Source organism: Myodes glareolus, chromosome 7, assembly GCF_982192425.1.
Source record: "Myodes glareolus chromosome 7, mMyoGla1.1, whole genome shotgun sequence".
NCBI lineage: Eukaryota > Metazoa > Chordata > Mammalia > Rodentia > Cricetidae > Myodes > Myodes glareolus.
Window position 1 is genome coordinate 83,711,392 of NC_142032.1, and position 16,440 is coordinate 83,727,831.

The 16,440-nt window shown below is 40.7% G+C and overlaps 1 protein-coding gene across 3 annotated transcripts in view; it reads right to left on the minus strand.

Moving 5' to 3' along the window:
- The window catches only part of LOC125417162 (uncharacterized), a 72,574-nt gene that overhangs the window by 19,841 nt on the left and 36,293 nt on the right, over positions 1-16,440 (minus strand). For all 3 annotated transcript variants that reach the window (XM_087908510.1, XM_087908511.1, XM_087908509.1), the window contains exons 19-27: positions 15,603-15,775; positions 12,162-12,326; positions 11,903-11,936; positions 10,546-10,645; positions 9,278-9,413; positions 6,615-6,771; positions 2,037-2,107; positions 1,573-1,660; positions 1,020-1,132 (exon numbers count right to left, since the gene is read on the minus strand). In XM_087908510.1, the coding sequence (XP_087764636.1) occupies positions 1,020-1,132; positions 1,573-1,660; positions 2,037-2,107; positions 6,615-6,771; positions 9,278-9,413; positions 10,546-10,645; positions 11,903-11,936; positions 12,162-12,326; positions 15,603-15,775 (1,037 nt within the window). The remainder of the gene's footprint in view (positions 1-1,019; positions 1,133-1,572; positions 1,661-2,036; positions 2,108-6,614; positions 6,772-9,277; positions 9,414-10,545; positions 10,646-11,902; positions 11,937-12,161; positions 12,327-15,602; positions 15,776-16,440) is intronic.

The window sequence follows — 16,440 nt, forward strand, 5'->3', positions numbered from 1 at the left end:
GTATTTATGTCAGATAAAGAATGAAAACTATAACCATAGGCCGAATTGTTTCAACCATTTAGTTTAGTATTATAGTATGAAGTATTAACTAATTATTAATAATTAGGAATAACCCATAGACCAGTAATCAAAGTAAACAAGAAATAGTTGGGTATGTGTGAGCTATATACACATACACAAAACTTTACATACAAGAGTTGACTATCCATAGACTTTGGTATTTGAGGAGTGTCTTAAAACCAAACTTCTGCAGATACCAGGTATGACAATATTTTAGTTGTATCTGTGCATATACAGATACATACAGATATTTATATATGTAGATATGAAACAAACAAGTTTAGCAACATGTATACTTCATGTAAAAATGGGTGACACCCATGGAAAAATAATGTGTCTATTTAATACCATAATTGAAAAAAAGAAAGGCAGAAAGAAAATAAAAGCCAAATCAAGCCAAACCTGTTTCAGCAAGGGAAAGAGGAGGTGGACACGAAGCCGCCCACTCTGGAGAGGGCAATTAATAGCTGCTGGGATACAAGAGTCAGAGTTCTTTAAAAGTGTGGATGCTGGAAGTCAAACACATGCCAGCGGGAGGCCACACAGTCAAGAATCTATGAGCAGCACAGATTAGAATTGATGGGTGAAAAAGGAAGGTACAGAGTTGAGTGAGTAGGAAAGGGGAGAATGGATCTGGGAGGAGGAGAGAGGATAAATATCAAGATAATGCAGGAAAACTCAAAGAACAAAAAAAAAAGAAAGAAAAGAAAAATTGAAGGTAGATGAAGAAATGTATAGAGCCATAACCAAGGCATCTCCATTATTGCTTTCAGGATCACTAGGAAATAAATATATTTTAGCATCCAAATTTTCAGATTGATTCATGAGTTTTTGAAGTAAATTAAAAAACAATAACTTTTGGTTGTTAAAACAGTTATAAAATGAATTCATATTTAGGTGCTAATAAAATCAGCTAAGTAAGACCGTGAGTGAAGGGATTTGAAATATTAAAATCTTACTCAGTGAACTCCCTCTCCAATTCTTCATTTTTACTCTTCTTTTGGTCCAAAGAACACTTCAGACATAGTATGATTTTGTTGAGTTTCTTTAGCTGTTCGTCTTTGTTTCCCATCTTTGGAAAAAATATAAAAATTACCTATAAAACTTGGTATGAACTATTCTTTCTTAAAATATTATTTATTGCTGGGCAGTGTTGGTGCATGCCTTTAATCCTAGCACTTGGGAGGTAGAGGCAAGTGGATCTCTGAGTTTGAGGTCAGCCTGGTCTACAGAGGTGAGTCCTAGGATATCCAGGACTGCATAGAAAAACCCTGTCTCAACAACAACAACAACAAAAAACAAAACAAAACAAAACAACAACAAAAACTATGCCTTAAGACAGGTTATCAAAAATCATTATCTTATTCACTCAGTCAAATCCCCTATAAGGCAAAGAGGATTTTCACCACCAGCAGGCATACATGAAATACGTGTGTCAGTGGGCTGTTCACATTTCCTGCAATGCTCCTTTCAGGCAAACGTGGCACAGAGGTGAGCAAGGACCCGACTCACCAAGCCTGCCCATAGCTCCTGAAGCTCTGCAATTTTCTCTCCTTGTTCTTGTAGTGTACCTTCTGCCTCAGAACATTTAACTTGAAACCTAAAATGTGTTTTATAAACAATTATTCTTACAGGTGAATATTTTTACCATGCTGCTTAATGACAAAGGACTTAAATTCTTAAGAAATTGAAAAGTAGATAGTGCTTCATTTTCTAGCTGTATTTTACAGAGAATGTGTAAATTTTAGGTAGATGAACAGATATCACAAAGTTTTTTTATTCCCAGTGTGGTGATGGAACTCAGGGTCGTGGGCATACAAAGCCCTATTCATCCCACCGAGCTGTGCCCCGAGAACTAAGGAACACAACTTGGTTTTCACAGAGCTATCCTTATTGTAACCGACATGATTTTCACATTATACTGATAATTTGCTTTGTAAATACTCAGGTTAATTGTATGCTCCTTTAAATCATACTTCTGCAAGCGATCTTGCATCTTCTGAGAACTCTGTATGACTTCTCTTTGTCGATCCTGTGCCGCTTGCAACTAAAACAAAGGATTAAAAAGAAAACTTTACTATTGCTCTAGTACAAATCTCCCTGTCAGATGCTTCACACTAAAATTATTTTAAAATATTTATTTTATATGTATTTATATATATGTGCTTCAATGTGTAGATGCGCCACAAGCATGAAGATGCCTGTAGAAGCCAGAAGTGGGCATAGGATCCCCTGGAGCTAGAGGCAGTCACAGGCAGTGTGAGCTGCCCAATGTGGATGCTGGGAACAGAACCCAGATCCTCTGCAGAGAAGCAAGCGCTCTTAACTGCTGAACTGTCTCTCTAGGCTCCACATGCTAGAATCTTTTATGAGTGCACAGACATTATCCCTTTATCTGCACACTAAGGGGACTTTGTGCTGTCACTATGGAGTTTACTGAGTTATTGCAGAAGGGATCTTATCCCCAACGAATCTAAAATACTATGATCTGAGTTACTGACCTGTCCTGTGACTGACTGAAATATGGTATGCTCATTTTGAAATCGTATTTTCTCAGATACTCAAATTGATAAAATTGGCAAATGAAAAAAAAGTTGCAATCCTATTATGGTGAATTTTTACATGTTCAAAGTGCCAAGTCAAGTATAATTTTAATAATTCATGTAGACAAATAGCTAGAGCTATGTAAGCAATGATTACAAAGTAACAAAAGACTCCGGCAGAGGAGCAGGATGCCTAAGTGTGGGAGGCAGCTTCTAAGTGAGATGCCAGAACGCTGTGTCTGAGGCCCAAGCTCCTGTTCTAATAGCTATTGTCTTAAACTAACTAGTTTTCTGGGCCTTGGCTATCTCATCAGTAGAAGAGAGGCAATTACAACATCTAACACCGGACTTTATGGATGATTAGATTAGAAAATAAACATAAAGTAATTAGAAGAATTGGGAAAGACATAGGGAGTCATAGGTAGCATTTGCTGCTAGCATCAGCACCTTGCTGCTCTCACACCATCCTGTCCTGGAGGCAGGTGGCATGTCCACAGAAGCCTCCGGTTGTAGGAGGCGGACCTAACTGTGAATAAACATTCTCTTCCTCCATGTCAGCCAGCATGCTGATGAGCGGAGGGTGGTTACCAGGGGTGGCATTCAAGACATGGTGTATCAAAAGAGCTTCGACAAGAGCCTCTCTGTTGATGACTCACTACAAATCTAAATCACAGCCTCCGCTGTAAAGGCAGGCAGATCTCACTTTTTCCATTGTAAGGAAAGTAGATGAAGTTTTATGTTTACGCTTTTAACATATATTTAGATGAAAATTCTTCTTATGTCAGTTTTGGAAATTGTGAGTATTGTATGAAGTACTTAATTTTGTCCTAACAAATGTTGTTTTGTTTGCTGTGTTTTGTCTTTTCAGCACTGGGATGGAGTCCAGGGCCTCACTTGCTTACTAAGCTCTACTAACCGTTCAGCAAAAACATTGTAGTGTTTACGTGGAAAAGCGGCATCCTTATCAAACATTACCTTCCCCTAGGCAGCTTTATACTTTGACAAGATCAAGGCATAAAACAAAGTGAAATAGGACCAAATGAAGAAAGCCCACAAAACAAATGACTTAATTGTTCTGTACACACAAGGCAAAGAGACTTGGAAGAATCTTCACAAAATAGTAAGCTGCAAGCCAGTTCTGAATAAATGATTACAAATGAATAAAATCTGGAAAGAGAGGAATCATGATTAAAAGCTAAGAGACAGTGAAATTGCACGCTCAACTCAAAGGGTAAAATCCAGTAGCAAAGAAATGAAAATATGCCCACAAAATCATTTCAGCATTACAAATAAAGGCAAGAAATGACCGTGGCCCTGAGACCCTTCAGCTGATGAGTGAGGTCGTGGGACAGCCATGTGACGGAATGCCAGCCAACAGCAGGAAGAAACGGAGTTTTCATACAACGGTGATGACTTTGAAAACACCATGTGATAGAAGCTCATCAGGAAAGACTGAATGTTTATAGGAAACTTCTAGAAGAATGGAGGAAATTATAAAGCCAACAATTTAGACTGGTGGGAAAGGGCTGGGAAAGAAGAAGGACCTAGGGAGAGGTTGGCAGGTAGGGGATTTGAAGTTATTCTTTAAGGTGATGAAAATATTCTGAAATTGATAGCGTGACCATTGCATGGATCTGAGAATATGCTAAGAGACCTTGAATTTGCCCTTCAAATGGTTTCCATAAATGGCATGGTGGCCATTGTGTCTCATCATAAACTCCCTATAAAAGCAGTGACAGGAACAAGAAAACTTTCTTCTCTATTTTTGGATACATGGTATATATGTAATCTATTTCTATGCTTTTTCACTAGGTCTAAAATGGAAGGAAAATGTTTAACTTCAAATTTCCACAATTGTAAAATAAAGGTGTTTTTGCTGTGCCTGGTGCCCATGGAGGCCAGGAGAGGGTACTGAATCTTCTGGACCTGGAGTTGGAGACAGTTGTGAGTCACCCACTATGTGGGTGCTAGGAATCGAACCTGGGTTGTCTACTTTTTCTGTTTCTTTTCTCTCTCTGTGTTTTTTTTCTCCTGAAACTCACTCTGTATATCAGGCTGACCTTGAACTCAGAGAACCAACTGCCTCCACCTCCAGAGTGTTGGGATTAAAGGCATGTGCCACCATGACCAGCTGAACTTGAATCTTCAGAAGAACATCAAGTGTTCTTAACCACTGGATCATCTCTCCGGTCCCAGCTTCATTTTCTGAGAGACGGGATAGCCTTTCTGTGCAGTGGACACAGAACTCTGGGATCAGAATGCGTTCATCGTGGAGTGTGGAGCTGCATGCATATTAGATGCCTGCATCGTGGAGCTGCACATGTATCGGATGCCTTCATCGTGAAGTGTGGAGCTGCATGCATATCAGATGCAGTGTTGTTTTCAGAAACCCCTTGTTTTGAAATAGGGATTATTTCTCTATAAAGGAATCGATGAATTAAAAACAGGGTATTTGCTGACTGTATGTGTCCCCTTTCCTTAGCAGTTGCAGTAGCAAAGTAGGAAGCATCCTTCCAGATGAACGTGGCAAGAGAGTGAAATTGCTGTCAGAAACTAGAAAATCTATCATTGGTGGCAAGGGGTTTACGGTCATGGGAAATTGGCTCCTTTGAGAAACATTAAAGCCTTTGCTTTGGCAAGGCTCTCAGGGATGTTACTATTTAGCTGCTGCAGACTGGGCACTGAAGACTATCAGCTTGTTCAGTGGGAAAAACCTGCCTCGAGCATCCCCAAATGCTTTACATATGCCCACAGCTGGCTGCAGAGATGGTTCAGTGGTTAAGAGCACTTGCTGCTCTTCCAGAGGATCTAGGTTCGGTTTCCAGCACCCACATAGTGGCTCCCAACCATCTGTAATAGCAACAGTATTCAATACTCTTTTATGGCCTCTGTGGGCACCAGGCATGCATGTAGGGGACACACACACACACACACACACACACACACACACACACACACACACACGCAAGCAAAAACACTCATACACATAAAATAAAAATAGAAGTAAAGATGAAAATCTAAAAATTCTCTTTGTTTTTCACCACACATGTAGCTTCCTTTCTAAAACATGTGCACATTCACGGACCAACACATCAGTCAGCTGCAAATGACTGACAGAAAGTGTCTGTACTCTGGTTTTTCTCTTGTGCATTTAACTTTTGCTTGCCATGGTGATTTTGCAAAGTGCGACCTCGGAAGAGTCTGGCATTTGGTTCTCTGTGAGTTGCCAGTGAGTGCTGTTTTCTTCTTTGTCATTAAAGGTACGCTTCATGAAGGTTTAAGTCCACATCATTGGTGACAAAAAGCCTGAAAGCTTAATTAAATGCAGAACTTTCAAAAATATACGCAAAGAAAGCTGGTTAATGTCCAGGGAGAGACTGCCACTCTACATGGGAACCTTATCACAGAGTGAGGCACAGACACGACTGTGAAGGGAATTTCTTTGTGAAACACAGAACAAGTCTCTTTACAGTTGTAAAGCTCATGAGCCTGCATTTTGACATAAAAAGTGCCCCAGTTAACATTTATGACAGCCCAATGATAAAACTCCTCACTCATTCCTCCAGGATTTACTGTAGCTATTTGGCTATAGATGCCATTATTCCATTTTCCTTAGATTTCAATTAAAACAAGTTTCTGTGCCTATGTGTGCATGCCACGCATGCGCAGGGGTCCCTGGAAGCAAGAAGAGGGTCCCAGATGTTCGGCAGCTGGAGTTATATGCGGTTTTAAAATGGCCAACATGAGTGCCAGGAACTGAACTTTGGTCCTTTGGAAGAACAGCATGCTCTTAACCACTGAGCCACCCACCCAGATCCTGAAATAACATTTTGTTAAACACATACATGATAGAGTTATAGACCTTATGGCGATATTTTGGTCAACAAGGGACCAAACCCACAATGATAGTCATGCAGGATATACTGCTTTTTAATTAGAGATAGTATGACTAATATTGATAAAATAAAGTCACACACATTAAGGAAAATTAATAGTAAGCAATTAATTTACCTGACACAAGGTCTGCTTTGCTCTCATGTGCAGGATCCCCAGAGCCATGGCATATTGCTGGTCTTCAGCGTCTTTGGTGGAAAGTCCATCTTTCCCTGGTAACTCGGTCTTCACTCCTTCATTCTCTTTCTTCTTCTCTTTGTGTTTTAATGCAACTCTGTGATTAAATATACTTAACTTAAAATTCATTTTTTTCAAAGACAAAATTTTCACAGCTTGATCTTGCTTTTCATTATTCTAACAAGACATGATCCTAATCTATGTTTCAATGTTTTTTCTAGATCCCATGTTTTTAATTTCTTATTTTAATCTTTTCCAGAGATCATATATACTGGGAAGGTAATAATGAAAGAATGTTTTCTTGATGGATAAGTTTCTGTTAAGAGAAACTTTGGTAGTTATTTTGAAAAAGCCATCTTGAAACTATTCAACAATTTGACAAGTGGAATATGACTGTTTGTACATAATTTGATATCATTTTCTACATAACCCCCTAATAAAAACAGGCAATGGAAAGTTAATCTCTAAAAACTATTGTCTGCAAACAATCATGTGAGTTAGTTAGAAATAAAATTTTATTTTTTATAAAACATGACATGCACCCCTCAAACGATTTACAATGTAAAAGAGCCATTCCAAAGCTTTCAAACAATAAGCATATGCACATTACGAGATTTTTAGGGCAAGACTAGGGAGTCTATTTTACCTTTTACTAATGTTTTTGATTCATCTTATTATTTTGATAAGCAATTCAAAAATCAATACAAGATCAACTGATTCAGTAATAAAAAATATACTGTTCTTTCAACATAGAAAGCTGAATTTACTTTATCAATGACAGAGAGAGAGGTTTTGAATAAATTAATAGTCATCTATTCTCTTTAGCACAGGTTCAGAACAAAGGTGTTGGGTCTGGAGAGATGGCTCAGTGGTTAGGAATACTGGTCTCTTGCAGAGATTCTGGATTGGGTTGCCAGCACCCACATGGCTCTTCAAAACTGTCTATAATTTTAATTCCAGGGAATCCAATGCCCTCTTGTGGTCTCTCAGCCTGCATATGTAGTATACATACATATATGTAAATGTATATATGTAGTATACATACATACATAACACAACAAACAGATAGCTACACATACATACATACATACACATACAACAAACGGATAGCTGGGTGTAACTTAGCATTACTCACAAAGAAGAAGTTTAATCTCCAGCACCAAAACAAACAAACAGCACCACTGCATAGATTCTAAAACTTCTGTTGAGAAAATGACTTCTTACATTTGTGGTGGGACGGTAAGTTAATACAGCTTTTGTGAGAACAACTTAAGCAAATGGATCAAAGTTGTCTCTACATTTCTATTTATTTTTATTTTTTGAGACAGGGTCTCACACTACAGTGCAGAGCAGGGTGGAGCTCACACTATGTAGCCCAAGCTGGCCTTCACCTTCCTTTATGTTTCTGACTCAGCCTTCTCAGGGATGAGATTACGGGCGTGAGCCATCACACTCAACTTATTAATTAAAGTCATTTATTTAAGACAATAATTCCGTATTTAAAAAAGTCATTAAAAACACAGAAAACAACAACAACACCACACACACATGCACACACACACACACACACACACACACACACACACACAGTGTATTAGAAACAGCATGCTTTCCCAGTGAGGAATCACTCCACATGCTTAGATATGAAGGACAAGTGTGTCTGGCTCTGGCTGACGTCCAAGGAAGAGCTGACCTTGAGCAGAAGATGTCACTAACTAATATACACCATGGGCTTATGCATTTCACATACTCTGTCATCCTTAAGTCTCCTTTAGGTCCTGGCCCTAGGCTATCCTCTGAACAATTTAAACAGAGCCAGGCGACTGCAAATCCGGCCATGTGGGCAGATGGGAGGTTTACACAGCAAACAATTGCTGGAGTTATTTCTTATGTGCACTAGAGTTGTCTTTTTTGAATCGTTATTACCCATCTTGGCTATGTGGTAGAATTAAGTTTTTTCCTAATAAAAGCACAAAGGACTTCAAGGCACACCAGAACTTGGTGATGGTTGTGACCCGACACGGCCCCCTTGAGCCTGTTCCTAGGGGATGGACCCAATGACTGGTCAATCCCGGCCAACAAACCCTTATATTCAAGTATCATAAATTTGGTTTATCTCTAACAGGACTGGTTTGCAGACTACTTACCTTTGGGGTATTTTGAGAAGTCTGTGCTCCCTTAGTTAAATTCTCCCTTTTAAATGTCTCCTCAGCAAATTTACCAACAAATCCTTTATACCATCAATTCTCTCACATTGAGTTTCTTTTATATCATTCCTTTAAAAAAGACATGAAAAGGACGGCCAACTCCTTACTGCTGAGTAGTAGCAAGCCTATGCGGACGGCCGCTATAGAGCTGTTAAAATTATGACTTGCAACAATGTGCGCCCAATTGTTGGAAATATGAAGGGGCAATGGCCGGTTAGGGAATTTGCAAGGATTTCATACTTCACAAGACAAGGAAGTTTTCTCCCATACAAAACCCGGAGGGGGTGGTTACACAGTCAGCAAGCAGTTCCATGGATCTCCTCCCCTAACATCGTCTCAAAAGCAATCATCCTCGAACTGTAGGGCTCTTTCCTCTCCAGGCCTTTGTGGTCTAACCTTGATCTCACGGGCTCTGTTTTCATCCCCTCCTCTTTAGCTTCTCTGTTTTCCACATTTCCAGTTTTCCTGTTCAGTAGCTCCCAGGGCTCCTTTTCCGTTTCTGTTTGCTGTCTGGTAGGACAAAGGTCTGCCTCTGTAAGATGGACAGTGATCATTTTTCTTTTAAAATTGAAGACAGTTTCTTTTTTAATACCATATATTCTCTAAAAGAGAGAAAAAAAAGCTCACACAAAGGTGATCCCAACACTTGGGATCACAGGCTTTTAATCCCAGCACTAGGGAGGTGGAGACAGGAGTGATTATGGCTGGGCGCAGAGAGGAATATAAAGGGGAAGAGACAGGTGGAGTGTGGAGTCTGAGGTTGGTGGAGAAAACTGCAGGATCAGTTACATGGGTTACATCTAATTGAGCTGTTGGTCATAGGGATCCCATGAGAACCCCTAAACATCCAGGCTGTTGCCGAGACTATAGGTTGCTCTCCACAGACTGAAAGTAAGGCTCTGATGCTGAAGATAACACCTACACAACTCACTGAACCTGGAGATGTTGAGCTGGTGCCTCTACAGAGCCTTCACCCTTCTGTTCTAGCACCTTTGGTACAGGAAAGTCGCAAAGGAAGGCTATCAAAGAAGAAATGTAAACACTGCAGGTCACAAGAGAAGAAATGTAAACACTAACCCAGGCACAAACCATTTGGTCTACGGTGGTGTCCTGCGTGCAAGATACACTCGGGCAATGGAGGCACAAAGCTTATGTGATTTACCAACCAATATATGATTTGACTTAAGGCCTACTTCATGAGTTGGAACCCATAATTGACATTGCTTGGGTGAATAAGAACCTGCGACTAGATATCCCAGGGATCTAGGGCAAAATCAAATAATACCGTTCTAAAAACAAACAAATAAACAAACAAAAAAGTGTAACATTATAATGACTCTTAATGATATTCTGTTTTACTCCTGGCTCAGCCATCATTAGAGAAGCTTCCTCCTGCAGCAGATGGGAACAAATATAGAGACCACAGTCAGACAATGTGCATAGAGCGAGAGACCTTGGAACACTTTTATTTTATTTTGTTTTATTTTATTTTATTTTATTGTTATCCCTTGGGAGCCTGTTTGTTTTCTAATAAAAGTCAGAAAAGGAGTGGATTGGGATGGGGTGGGAAGTGGGGAGGAGCTAGGAGGAGAAGGAGGGGAAAATGCAATTATGTGAGGAAAAAATTATTTTCAATAAAAGGAAAAAAAATATTTGGACAGTACCTTGATAATGAGGGTCTGGCAACTTGCCGCCCTCTGGGGACGGCTCAGATGGCTGAGTGAGGTCATCAGTGTCTTCCACAGCTTTCGTTTCTCTTCTGACCTGTAGAACACACTACACTAGATCACTTTCCTCAGATAGGGATACCGCATACAGCCAAAAAAGACTAAGCAGAAATGTGGACACTTCTGAAAAGGACTGATTTTTGCCAAAGGGTAGTTTTATCATTGGCCTCTGGTTCTAATCTCTCTTCCTAAGCAAATGTCTTTATATAAACAGAAGGGTCTAACCCTTTTCCTTCTTCATTTTAATTTTATGTGTCCAAGTGTTTTGACTAAATGTACGCCTGTGACTACAGATTGAAAACCATGTGCGGCATAGATACTGCATGGGTCTAGCTATCAGGTAAATGAGTGAGGAACCAGTCTCTCAAGGTCTTCAGCTTGGATCTTCAGTTTGTCTGTTGCTGGAATTTGACCCCTTTTTGCGTGAAGGGTGACTAACCCCTGTGCTAGTAGAAATGGCCGCAGCCTTCACTCGGCCCCACTGATGTTTTTTCTCTTTTCCATTAATGTGGTCTGTGGATTTCCGGCACCTGAGTTGGTAACTGAAGTGACAGAGGGACCCGCTCTGAGGTGGCTGCTGTCCTTGGGTTTCATCTCCTTGAGTTCCGTCATCCTCTCTTTAGACCTCCTCTCTTGTCTTCAGCTAATGGAGACCCCTGCAGGAATGCTGTGGCTCTCATTCTGTGCACCTGGCTGTTCAGGGCACTGCATGCGGCAAGGCTGGAACCTTTGCGGGCACTGCTCTCTCTGTTTGCACTGTTGGTTGAATGTGGACCTGTCCTGGGGCCTGAACAACCTCTGCAATGGTTGAGGTCTGTGGTATTTCTACTCTCCTCAGTGGGATCTCCACCTGAACTGGAAAATTTGCTACCTCCAGACCCTTTTCTCCTACAGAGCAATTCGCCTTCCTGGGCTGATTCTTGCTAGTTCTCAGAACACATCTCTCTGGGTGTCCCTCCTCTTGGTGAAACCATATTCTTATCTTACACAACGTGTTGTTTCCTAAGTCTTCCTTGCTTTGTCCTTCTTGTCTGTACAACTGGGCATTGCCTCTGGGAGGCCACCCAGGCTACAGCCTCCTGCAGAATGCCCATGGAGCCAGGTTTGAGGTGGGCAGTGCTGAGGGTGTCACTGGGTGGTTGCCAGGTGACGGTGATGCTGGTGGACAGAAGCTGTGGCTCCTCGCAGGAGGATGTAAGGATAGTGGGCTGCTGCCCATTGTAGATGGCTGCCTAGGGCTCTGTGGGTGTGCTCTGCTCCCACTATCAAAATCTGGGTTTGAGTTCTACAGTACCTTGTGCTTTTCCTTTGATTTTTGATTTGAAGACCTGAAAAAAAGAAGAACATAGAATCCTTTCAGACAAAATACAAAAAGTCTTTTTGTATAAAGTTTCTGCAGTTGTCATTAATTTCTTCTCATCATGAAGTTACAGGTTGTTTATAGTCATTTTCTTTAAGGCATCCGAGTATAAACAGAAAATCAACTTGCTCTATTTCCAGAAAAAAAAACCACTGCCACCCCCTCCCCTTCATGGGGAGTTTACAGTTTTTACCTTCCTTTATCAGGGCTGCTGTCATTTAAACTGCAAGTATCCTTCACTCTCAGGAGATGAGCCGCCAACTCAGACCCCCCAGCCGTCAGTTCAGTCACAAAGTCTCCAGATGACCAGTTTTCATGCCCTCTTTCCTTTTCTTCTTTTACATTAGAGGCAAAACCACTAATTAAAAAATCATAAAAGATAATACATTCCAATGATTCTTTGGACTGAAATTATGAAAACGATGCTATAAAATCCAACCCTTCTCATCCTACTTTACTAATTGAAAGAAGTTATAAAGTAGTAGCTGAAGATGAGGAAACGGATCCTCCTTGCTTAAAGACAAGATGCCAGCCAGGCCTGGTGCAGAACTATATGCAAGAACTGGCTCAGGAAAACCCTGGTCTGAGAGCAAGGAAGGGTTTCCAGGGGACACAGACTACAGAAGAGCCCAGCAGGAAAAGACGAGGGAGAACCACTTCTTAACTGGAATGGAAATGCAAAGATAAGAACAGGTAGATCTCTCAGTTTGGAATTGGGGGCGTTTTAGGGGCAATGGAGAAACCTAGAGCAATGGAAATTCCCTGGCACCTATGAGGCTGACCCCAGTGAAGTTTCCTAGTAATGGGGATAGAGAACCCGAGATGACCATCTTCTGTAACCAGGTAAGGCTTCCAGTGGACGGACTGGGACATCAACCCAGTCACAAAATCTTTGATCTACAATCTATCCTGCCTACAAGATGTGCTGGGGTTAAAGGTGACACAGCAATTGTTAGAGTGGCCAGTGAATTACTGGTTCAACTTGAGGCCCATGATATAAGAAGGAGCCCATGTCTGACTTTGCCTGGAGGTCCAGGGGTCTGGATAGCCCAGAGACCAAGGAGAGAATCAAATATGATTGGCATAAAAACAAGTCAATGAAATGATTCCTAATGATATTCTTCTATGATGGAGCCTAGCCCAATTGTCATCAGAGGCTTCACCCAGCAACTGATGGGAGCGGGTGTAGAGACCCACAGCCAAACTTTAGGCAGAGCTTGAGGAAACCTGAGGAAGAGGGGGAGGAAGGAGTTGGAAGGGTCAAGACACCACAAGGAAATGACCCACAGAATCAACTAACCAGGGCTCATAGCGGGTCGCAGAGACTAAAGCAAAAACTTATAGAACCTGAACGGGTCTGTGGTAGGCATTCTGCCTCTAAGTTATGGTCATGCAGCTTGGTGTTCTCATGGGACTCCTAACAGTGGAAGTAGGTGCTGTCTCCGACTCTTTTCCCTGCTTTTGAGACCCTTTTCTCCTACTGGGTTACCTCATCCAACCTTAATAGGAGAGGATGTGCCTAGTCCTATTGTAACTTGTTATACCATGTTTGGTTGATATTTCTGGGAGGCCTGCCCTTTTCCAAAGGGAAATGGAGGAGGAGTGAATCTGGGGAAGAAGGGAGGTGGGGGAAGAGACTGGGAGGCGAGGAGGGAGGGGAAACTGTAGTTGGGATGTAATATATGAATAGATAAAAAAGAAAACTGATAAAGATTATGAATACTTGAAAAGAAAAAAAAGAAAAAGGGAAAAAAAGCAAACTGGCAGTTAGTGATTTTCTGGAAACTTGTGGAACAAAAGTGAGTAACCAGAAATGAACGGCACGCTAACCTTGAATACTTCACTGAATGCCCGACCTCCCGGCCTACGAGCAATTACCCTTGGACATGGAAGAAATAACTAGACTGGGGCTACAATTTTGGTTTCATTATTTAAAAATATGATTAATTCAATTGTTGTTTAAAAATTACATGAAAGAGGAATTGGGGAGTGTGCCAGCACGTGCGAGGACTGCAGCTCAGATCCCTAGAACCTGTAATTCCGGGTGGGCATGGAGGGCTGCCTGGAATTCCAGCTGCTGGAGGTGGAGTCAGGGATGCCCCAGAGAAAGATGTCTTGAAAATTAGATTAGCCATATCTGCCATATCCGTGAGCTCTGGGTTTGACTGGGAGATATGTCCAAAAATTATTTACCAATTGAGGATGATTTCTGATACCAATTTCTGGCTTCCATACTCAAGCACAGACACTTGTGAGAAAGAGCATCACCACACATATGTGATACAAGTACAAAACATGCGCATATATATATATATATATATATATATATGCATGCAACTCTTCCCCCACAGACAAAAAATGGTGAAAGAAAAACAAAATAAAATATTTAACATGAAATAATAAGGAAATAGCTTGTGCAAAAGTTTGCTTTTAAAATATTCATATACTCATAGAGTGGAAAAAACTTTCTAATTATATATCTGATAGAGGATTTAGTATTTATACTATATAAAAAACTAAAAAACCCTGAATATCAAGAAACAAACACTCAATTAAAAAAAATGGGTACAGAACCAAAAGGAGAGTTCTCAAAAGATGAAACACAAAATGACTGAGAAACATTTCGAAACGCAAATCAAAACTATTTTAAGATTTCATCTTACCCAAGTCATAATAGCCAAGATTAGCAAAACAAACGGTAGCAGATGTTGGTGAGGATGTGGAGAAAGAGGAACTCGTATCCGTTGCTGGCACAGTGCCAGCTTGTACAGCAACCAAGGAACTCAGTGTGGTCAGCCTGCCTCAGATCCAGTTACATCACTTTGGGTGTGTACCCACAGGACTTACATTCTACCACAGAGGCACTACCTACTCACGGTCAATGCTGCCCTAGTCATGACAGCCAGCATGTCCAGCAATGCTGAATAAATAATGAAAACGTGGCACCCTTACACAGTGGAATATTACTCAACTGTTAAAAGATGAAATTATGAAAGTTGCAGGTAAATGGATGGAACCAGAAACAATCATCCTGAGCGAAGTAGGTCAGGCTTGGTAACTCTTATGTGTGAATATTAGTTTTCAAACTTTAGATATGTGCATTTAATTTAGAGTAACCACAATGATTTCTGCCCTCTCGCTGGTCCTTTATTGTGTGCATGAGTGTGATTACTGGTCACATTTTTCTGTAGAATTTTCTGTAGAATCTGGGTGTGGTGGTTCACACCTGTAATCACAGAACTTGGGAGGTTGATACAGAAGAATTTCTGCAAATTAGAAGTCAGTGTGGGCTACAGACAATGTGGGCCTTGTCTCAATTTTTTAAAAAGTCAAGTTTTAAGATTAAAAATATAGGAAACCTCGAATGAATATTACCTTCAAAAATTACTTATCCATTTCATTTGGAGACAGTGATATTACTTTTTTTTTAACACATCTTCCAACCCTAGTTATTGTTTTTATACAAAATACTTATCAATGTGATCAGAAAAGCTGTATGATTACTTATTTGTTTTTATAATCATTTGCTTTTATAATGCCCAGATATCTCAAATAGAAGTAAAGTTTGTTAATCTAAATTATAATTTTATAGAACAAAACAATGTCCTCTTGTGCAATATCACCACATTCTTACCCATCCTGCTCTTTGATGTCGGTACTAGGAGACCGCAGGGAGCCAGACGTCCCATTCTTCCTTGTTAGAGGTGATCCACCGTCACCGTGGTCAAGAGCAGCAGCACACAGGCTCTCTGATGCTTCCCCTCCGTCCCATTCCTGCTTCCTTTCTTCTTCAACCTTTAAGGAAGGCTTGAGACAAAGGATAGCTGCTGACTTTTCCACAATTAGCATCAACTGTTTTAGTTCGTTTTTATCACCCGACTCTTGGTTTCAAGTAGTGAAATGCAAATGCTGAGTGGATAGTATGGGATTGTGGAAAGCAAGGTGCCTCTTAAACAATAGGAGCCATGATCCACACCAGCCTTCCCTGCCTTCTCTGAATAAGAGAATCGCCAAATAAGGCCTCAGAGTGATTCACTCAGTGCTCTGAAGGTGTATTGCCTGTTTTGTGTGCAAGTAACTTTTTAAAAAATTCAACTTTTGGATTCATTATCTTTTCTACAACTGTGAGTCTAGGCAGGTGACCAGCTTTCTAAGGCCTGACTATAGCACCCCTGCCCCGGGAATTCATCTGTCATATTGCCCTTTCTGTTTTCTCCACAATTGCACCTTCAAAAAAGATTTTACTTTTACCTTATTCATTTAACAACTGCCAACTAGTCTTCTCTCAGTCAAGTGTAGGTTCCACGTGACTTGCCTACTCTTGTTCACTGGTCTTCCCCAGCACACGGCATATATCGAGTACTTTGTAATTATTTGATAAGATTCTATTAGCTGTTTCATTCAGGTTAAGATTTAAATTACAAGGGGGAAGTGATCAACCTTAACAAGAGCGGAGGAGGCTCAAAGATACT